General features: G+C 49.3%; 1 gene segment (V, D, J or C); it reads left to right on the top strand.

The window, feature by feature from the left end:
- Positions 1–7,685: 7,685 nt before the first annotated feature.
- Positions 7,686–8,213, top strand: LOC148758721 (immunoglobulin heavy variable 1-2-like). The segment is given in 2 exon segments: positions 7,686–7,767; positions 7,850–8,213. Coding segments are annotated over 2 exon segments (366 nt in total).
- Positions 8,214–9,217: the final 1,004 nt, after the last annotated feature.

Below are 9,217 nucleotides of genomic sequence, written 5' to 3'. Positions count from 1 at the left end.
CAAACAGAGGAACCTAAGGGAGATAAGAAGCCCCCAAGGACTCTGAGCTTCGGGACTCAAGACTGTGTCAGTGCATCTGGCAGCCCCAAGGAAGGGGCTCCCTGGTGGTTTCATAAAGCCCTTGCAAGGGGACCACCTGTAGTCAGTGCGGTTTATGGCGTCCATGAAGGAGCATTGTGAAGTCAGGGCACAGACATGTACCACTGGACTTGAGAAGCTAGAGGTCATGCCCTGTGAGCCCAGACAGGACCCTCCTGTGCAGGGCATGGTTTGGGCTGCAGGGGGCGCTCACAACCCACACAGCAGGGGCTACAGCCTCAGAAGCCAGAATCTCCACCTGCTTCAGTGTCAGTTTATGTTGCAGATCTGACTGTGGGAAGCAGAATTAGGGCATCTGTAAGGCTGGCAGTTGTCAGCAACGTGTGTGTGTGCACGTGGGAATTTCAGTGTTGTGTCCAGACCCTTGCAGATCAACAGTTGTATTTTCAACTCACTCATTTAGCTGCTTGAATTATCATACAATTTGATCGTGACATTGGTAGAGTGATACAGACATTTAAATAATAATTGAAATAAGTAATCAAGCCTTCCAATAAAGAAAAGCCGAGGACCAGATGGATTCAAGGGATAATTCTGCAAATCTTCAATGAACAATTGTACCTTTCAATCAGTTCTTCTCAAAGTCTTCCAAGAATTAAAAGATGAGGTACATTTCCAGACTCATTCATTGAAGTGACCCTTACACTCACACCAAAGCCAAGGAATGACACTACAAGAAAAGTAAATGACAGGACAACATCCCTGATGACCATAAATGCAAAAATCCACAACAATATACCAGCAAACTTAACAACACAATAAAGGATCCTTTACCATTATCAAGGGGAAATTATTCCTGGAATTTATGGATGGTTCAACGTACGTAAATCAGTAAATGTAATACACCACATTCACAGAATGACGGGAAAATTATACCCTCATAGAAATAGCATAGAAATAGATATAGAAAAATAGGAAAGGCATCTGAAAAAATTCAAAATCCCTCCATGATAAAAAGCCTCAACAAATTAAACATATAAGTGATGCACCACAACTTAATAAAAGCCACATACAAGATGCAAACAGCTAGCATCACGCTACACAGAGAAAATTCAAAAGGTGTTCTTCTAAGATCAGGACCCAGACAGGGTCCCCACTGTGACAGCTTCTGTTCAACACGGAGCTGCAAGTCCTGGTCAGAGCAGTCAGGCAAGAAAAGAGTTGAAAGCGTCTAGATCAGAAAGCAAGAAGTCAACTTTTCTGTGTGTATCTGTGTTCAGAGACATGATATTCTGGTTCTGTGAAGACAGAACCAGAAAACTAATAGAACTAGAAAGTGAATTATAAAACGTGCAAGATGCAAACTCCACACACACATGATCTTGTGCCTACACACCATCAACACATTAACTTTATGACTCTAGATCACGTGTGTGAACATTTCAGAGGCAAGTAACAAAGACAACTTAAACTGGCTGAACAACAGGGAAGACCCCAACCTGATGACCGAGAAGCCTGGACGTGTGTGGCCTCTGTTGGTTAATTCAACCACTCATGTTCCAAGTAGTTTTCCCCCCAGTTTTGCACATTGATACACCAGTGAGTCGGCTTCATGTTCCAGGTGACTCCCATCATGTGAGGACATGGGGACAACATTTTCCAGGGTCACAGGCAGACAGGGAAGGGATTGGGTGTGGGAAGAGATGGTTCTTGGGAAATGAACTTCTGAAGAACCAGGAATGTACCACAGACCCTCGCTCCTGTTCCCTGACTGGCACTATGTCACATGTCACTGAGACACAGACACCTGATGGGGAAAATAAGACTCATCGACATGGGCGTCCATTTTCTCATATAATTGATCAGCTTCAATAACAGGAGGTGATTTGAATTATTCAGCGGTTCTGTCATCAGTGGACAAGGAAATACGATGCTCTTTATATAACTAGTGATTTCATGATAATGGTTAATCCGTGTTAGAGATTGCCATCAGACGTTCACTAGTTTAAAGGCACAGATGTGCAATGAGCAGTGAATAAACCTCAGAGTTCTAGGGCACAGTGCCGTGAATGTAGACAGTACTGCATTATATTCACCATCTTTCTGACAGAGGACACCCGAGTTATTCCGAGCGCTAAAAGGGGGAATAATCATTAATGTGATAGAGGTGGTAATTATGGCTACAACGGGAATCACATTACAATATATAAAAGTATCCAATTGCCATGTTGTACACCTTAAATTTACACAATACATCAAATATATTTCAATGAAATTATTTTTAATAACAGAATTTCCATAACCTCTACTCATTATTTATATGTACCTACTACAGAAAATGCCTCGTTATGATTGAGTTTCATCTCTGTGCACGACCTTTGAAGCTGGTCTTACACGGGGTCTAGAGAATAAAATAGAAATGGGGACAGTGACGCTGCTACATAGACAGCCCCAGACTCCAGAACTGAATACACCCCGTGGCACGGCTCTGCTTCTCTGTGGGGGTCGTGCTTCTGTTTCCCCAGTGAGCCTACAGACACTCCCGTCTCCTCAGACACTTGGTCCGCTTGCTCCAGGTTCAACTCTGCTCTTAGTTTATGCTGTGAGCTCTTTACAGGGAAATAATTGTCAGATGCAACTACCTGTGTCCCCAGCCTGCACCCACCTGTGTCTATAACTCTTCCTCTGGTCATGGTGGTTGCTTCCCCTTGTTGTGATCTGTACTGGTGACCTTCATGGCATGTCACTTTAATTTTACCCTTTCTCTATGTTTTCTATTATGATTTGTTTGCTGCCTGGTCTTTCTATGAGCATTGCAGCACGATCTTGTGTCCAGAGAGGTGGTCCTGACATCACTGGGCATGTCCACCTGCCCTGGAGTTGGTTCAGGGGAGCAGCTGGGTCCAGTGGGAGATACACCAGCCCAGATACGGGGGTGAATTCTTACCAGACATGTTCCCGTGAACAGATTACACTCTGTGACCATGTCCTTTATGTCAGCGTCCAACCCCGGAGCTCCCTATATGGAAGGAGGACATGCAAATAGGGGCCCCTCTGCTGATGAAAACCAGCCCAGCACTGACCGTGCAGCTGTGGGACAAGAGCCCCAGCCCCGGGATCCCCAGGTGTCCCCATTCCGTGATCAGGACTGAGCACAGACGACACACCATGGAGTTTGGGCTCAGCTGGGTTTTCCTTGTTGCTGTTTTAAGAGGTAATTTATGGAGAACAGGAGACGCTGAGTATGTGAGAGAACATGAATGAGAGAAACAGTGGATGTGTGACAGTTTCCTGACCAGGACGTCTCTGTGTTTGCAGGTGTCCAGTGTGAGGTGCAGCTGGTAGAGTCTGGGGGAGGCTTGGTGCAGCCTGGGGGGTCTCTGCGACTCTCCTGTGCGGCCTCTGGATTCACCTTCAGTAGCTACTGGATGAACTGGGTCCGCCAGGCGCCAGGGAAGGGGCTGGAATGGGTGTCGCGTATTAAACCTGATGGAAGTGAGAAAAACTACGCCGACTCCGTGAAGGGCCGATTCACCATCTCCAGAGACAACGCCAAGAACACACTGTATCTGCAAATGACCAGCCTGAGAGCCGAGGACACGGCCGTGTATTACTGTGCGAGCCACACAGTGAGGGGAAGTCAGTGTGAGCCCAGACACAAACCTCCCTGCAGGGGACAGTGGGGCTGGGCTGCAGGGGGCGCTCAGGACACCAGGGGGCGCTCAGGATGCACGAGGCTCTGCTCAGAACATGGGGACACTTGTGACGTTTAAGCTCAGGAAGGAGCCTGGGGGCAGGTGAAACAGGCAGGTAGGGGACAGGGGGAGGTAGTCCTGTCACCACGTGGAGTCTCCTTACGTTAAATAACAACATCTAGCCCCTGGAGTCCCTGCCCCGCATCTATTCTAAACAATGGCAGGTGTATTAATACTTCGAACACAGTAGACATTTACATATTTCACACACAAATATGTACGTCTATGTATTGTTTGCTTCATCTCTGAAATTGGGTCTGTAGTGTGAACAGGAATCGCATACAACTGACACTGTGCAGGAGACTCTCAGTATGTAGCGCCCTCTCTTGGTTGTCTTCTAAATCCCAAGGCAAAATAACAGTAATAATAGTAGTAAGAAGTATAAATTCTAAGTGTTTAATCGTTTACATTAAGAAGGGTTAACAAATGCCAAAAAAAATTAGTCTGAATTGGAATTTAGGACGCCTACATTGTTTTCTGACAAAACCTGAAAACATACACATTCCTCCTCACGCAGCAGTTTTCAGGAATGCTGGTTCCCAGGCCAAGTCCCCAACCTGACGCAGAGCCTGGTGTCCTCAGGTGGAAAGACAGTGAGGAGAGGAGAGCCTGGCGTGTCCATGGGTGAAGCAGCTGGTGCCTCACTTGATTTTCTCCATGTTATGTGGCCATCGAGGACCAGGTCTGTGGACCCCTAAGAGACACATAATAATGACTCTGTTTATAGAAGTTTATTACTGTCATACACACACATACACACAAAAGGTTGTCACATATGGGTTAGCATATCTGTGCAGCAGGTTTCATGACCAGAGGGAAATACGTCACATTCCTGATCACCCTACACAGCCACAGGTTTCAGAAGGCAGAGCTAATGAGACGTCCTCACACTTGGATCAGAGCCTCTCAGATGGCATTTGGGGCACGTCTCCTGTGCATCCTGGAAGCCAAGGGCACCTCCATGTCCCCACCTGCTCTGCACCCACCTGGGAAACTGTTCTCACTGCTTGGCTTGTGTTTAACGAGTGGGAGCTCATGTCCCTAGTGTGAGGCTGCAGGGGCACCTCCTGGGTCCAGCCAGGGGCCCGGATGACCTTCCAAGTGTGACATCACCTGAGGCTTAACAGGTTCCTGGCCTGTTGTACCTTTCGTGTTCCAGCTTCCGGAGAGGGACTTGAAATTGCTAAGACTTTCAGTGATGTCATGTTCACTTATGTCTGTCCAGGTGCAACTTACACTTAGTGAGGTGAGATTCCCACCTCTAGTAACAGGTCAGAGATGACCTGTGAAGTCCATCTGCTTTCTGCACCAATATTAAAGATCTTGGAAATAAACACTCCCATTCTTAGAAGAGATTCTAGAAACAATGAAGATCAGTTATGTCTCCTGAACCCATCACAGAACTAAAATTGCAAGAACAGCCTCCACTGTGATAACTGGAAACACAGGCACATCCAGAGTCCAGGTGACTCTGCTCACCTGGAGCAGAAGCTGCTGGAGGCTCAAGCTGGTAGGAGCACTTCCAGGGGAGTATTCTGAGTGGATGGAGCACACAGGTGGGCTCCTGTGGGGGAGGGGTCCCGGGGCCACACCCCACCCTTCTGGGGGCTTTCCCTCCAGACACATCCAGGTTCTCCAGGGAGGATGCATGTGGGTCCCCTCATGTCCCTGACAGGGGGAGGGGAGGACGAACATTGAGAAATCCACCCAGAACTTCCTTCAGGCAGACCCTCCAGGGGGAGGAGTTTTCCAGAACCCTATTCTGAGTGGTGGGTGGGAATTCTTACCTGTGACAGACCTAGGGAGGGGGTACAGTTACCAGGGTAACAGAGTCAGGAATAGACTGTGGGTGCTGTAGGCGGGAAGGGAGAGGTCACAGGGAAGTGAGGTGACCACGGGAGAGCCCTTGAGGAGGTCACAGGCAGACCCAGGGGACCACCTCACAGGTGTTTAATCCTAAGGATACATAACATCACACACACACAAGCAGCCTCACCTGAGTCAGGTGACAACAGTGCTGCCTCCTCCTCCAAATTCTCAGGTGCCTCCCCTCCCGCAGATGTGGGTTCTCCAAGGGACGCCCACTGCAGGTGCCGGGAGTGGGCAATAGTGTGATTGGGCCTTGATTCTAACAGTCTGTGGGACAAGATTGGCCCATCTCATGGGTCCTCTGCACAGGGCCCATGGGCTATGAGGAAAAGCAGAGCCATGGTGTAGGTTCTCCCCAAGTCTGTGCGTGTGTCACATTTCTTGGGGTTTTATTTACAAGAGAAGTCACACCCCAGGCCTAGGATCAGAGTGGGGGACGGTCCATTGTCATGCGGGGTGTCCTGTGGGGTCTCCGCTCCTTTGTCATGCGGGGAGGCCTGCGGGGTCTCTGCTCCCCCTCCTGATATAAGACCGGAGGATAACGGTTAGGCCAAAAAGGAACACGAACGGAGCCTCAGGTAGGGGCATCATACTGCCATAGTCTCACTGGAGGCTGGGTTCACACGATGTGTGACCTGCTGTCCGCTTTCTGCCAACCGACCGACTCTCTCCTCGACTTCCCTCCCTAACGCAGCCGCAGCAGTTATATTAGTGGCCAATGGCTCAAGGGCCACAGCTGACGGCCATCTAGCCACAGCTGACGGGCATCTACTACCCGAGCCAGCACCTTTCCATGTGAGGCCGAGAGCCTGGAAACTGCTCTCTGGGCTCTGCCCCCACACCCATGTGTTAAGTACAGGGGACTAGGACACTTTGTGGTCCATTCCTCCTGAAATCATTCCCTCTGTGTGTGTCTATTTTATTGACCAGCAGAGGTGAGTGGGCTGTATGACAATCCAGGAATTTCCAGATGTCACATTCAAGAAGAGGAATGTTAAGGAGATAAGAGCCTCCCTCCCCCCTCAAAGTTCCCAAGACCTTCTGGACTCTGGACAGTGTCAGTGCATCTGGCGGCCACAGGGAAGGGGCTCCCTGGGTCTTTTATAAAACACTGGCTTAACGTCTCCCTGCAGAGTTGTTGGGGTTTAGTTATATCCATTCATTATTTCATCCATGATGTTAAAACCTTAAGTGTCCCTGAGGGAGCATTGTGAGGTCAGGTCACAGACATTTAACACTGGACAAGAGACGCTAGAGGTCATGTTCTGTGAGCCTTGACAGGACGTCCAATGCAGGGCACAGATTCTCCTGCAGGGGGCGCTCAGCACCCGCCCAGCAGGGGCTGCAGCCCCAGGAGCAGGTGGGGAGGGGAAAGGAAGGGGCTTCCTCTGAGGGCCTGGGGCTTCCTTCCTCTTTCTAGAAACCTCTAAAGCGAGATTTGGGCAAAGACTGCTGAAGTGTCTGTAAATATCCTATTCTATCAGGAGAATGTACCAAAGACAATGAGCAGTAAAATCTAACTGAAATTGAAGTTTCTAAGAATACAGTTTGTCTTAATAAAACCTAACAGTTGTCACCCCAATGAGCTTTAGCAAAAAACAAAACAAAAAAACAACCTGGATGAAAAGGATGAATTTGCCAGTTTGAAATTTTCAAAATTTGAAGACAGACATAGGGTGAGACATTCAGATCAAAGCCCAGAACAGGCTCAGGTTGTCTCCGTGTCGTTCAAAGGTGGAGTCTCAGTGAGGACCATGTCCTGGGGGGGCTTGTTCCTCAGTGAGAGGAGCTCTGTCTGCACAGATTCAGGGACCTGGCAGGGGACACATATCCTCCATCAGGGATTAGGACTTGGCCCCTCAGACACCCACTGAACATGGTCCTGTATCATTGAGCTTCTCTCACGTGGGCCAAGTCTTCAGCTATGAAACCCTCTGCTCATGAATATGCAAATGAGATGCGGTGGGCGGGGTTAAATACGGACATGTCTGTGCCCTGAGAGCATCGCCCCACAGCCACACGTTCCCCTACAGACGTCCTGACAGCACAGCCCTCACCATGGACTGGAGATGGACAGTCCTCTTCCTGGTGGCAGTGGCGACAGGTAAGGGGCTCCCCAGTTCCTGGCTGATGAGGGGACCTGGCCAGTCACAGGGGATCCACCCACTCCTGTCTCCTCCGCACAGGTGTCCACTCCGAGGTCCAGCTGGTGCAGCCTGGGGCTGAGGTGAGGAAGCCTGGGGCCTCCGTGAAGGTGTCCTGCAAGGCTTCTGGATACACCTTCACTGACTACTATATGCACTGGGTGCGACAGGCCCCGGGACAAGGGCTTGAGTGGATGGGATATATCAACCCTAACAGTGGTGGCACAAGCTACGCCCAGAAATTCCAAGGCAGAGTCACCTTGACCAGGGACACGTCCACCAGCACAGCCTACATGGAGCTGAGCAGTCTGAGACCTGAGGACACGGCCGTGTATTACTGTGCGAGGGACACAGTGAGATGACCCACATCCTGAGAGTGTCAGAAACCCTGAGGGAGAGGGCAGCTGTGCGGGGCTGAGGAGACGACAGCGACAGCTGGGCACAGTCTGTCTTTGACTTAGGGTTATGGACATAGAGATGAAGGAACTGCTTTCGTTAATTATCTATGAAAGATTTTCAGTTCTATGCTAGCAAACCAACTCCCAGGAGGATAAAAAATAACTAAACTTTCTGTAGTGTTTTCTTATTTTCATTGTGTAAATATGACCCGGATGGTGGATTGGAACATGACGTCCCTCTCTGTGGTCAGAGAAGATAAACTGCATTACAGTCTAAGGGTCACAGCAGGAAGCAGAATGGAGGACAGAGAACACAGAAGCCCTGACGTATGTCCCCGCCCCTAATAGTCATGAGAACACAGGCATCCACAGTCGTGTGTGGACGTGTAGGACCTTCATGTTGGTTTCTCTGGAAACTGTCCCAAAACACCACACACGGGTTTGAGAGGCAGACTTACCCTCTTACTGTTCAAGAAAAGAGCTAAACTGGGTCTAAATCACAGTGTCCCCAGGGCGGTGTGTCTCCCAGAGGCTGCAGGGCTCGTTCCACCATCAGAGCTGCATCCCTTGCATTTGGGGCTCATGGCAGGTCCCCACACGTCCCATCCATCCCTGTGTGGTTTTTGTCCCTGGAGCAGAATCTCCCCCAACCTTGTTGTCCCCAGGACAGTGTGTGGGCATCAGTGTCCATACAAGAAGTCCCGACAGTCTCTGCATCTGAAGATTTTAATGTATCACATTTTCAGAATTTCTTCTATTTCTTGGGATAAAGATCTTGGTACCTTTGCAGCCCACCCTTGGAGCAGGGACAGCCCCTTACACAGAGGAGATTAATTTCCTTCACTTGAGGACACTTCGAGGATCTCCTTGTTCTTCTTACTCTGCCTGCTTTTCAGTAACTCATTCTAAATAGTTACACCCCATTGTGGGATATCCTGGGGAGCCTGCCCTGCACCCCAATAGTTTCTTCCTCTGAAAGTCCTGAAAGTCTCATGTAGTGAGAGCTGGACTC

This window comes from Rhinolophus sinicus, chromosome 3 (assembly GCF_057876585.1).
Source record: "Rhinolophus sinicus isolate RSI-liver-muscle chromosome 3, RSI-T2T, whole genome shotgun sequence".
Classification (NCBI taxonomy): Eukaryota; Metazoa; Chordata; class Mammalia; order Chiroptera; family Rhinolophidae; genus Rhinolophus; species Rhinolophus sinicus.
Note: the sequence above shows the minus strand (reverse complement) of the source record. Positions and strands in the feature narration are given on the sequence as shown.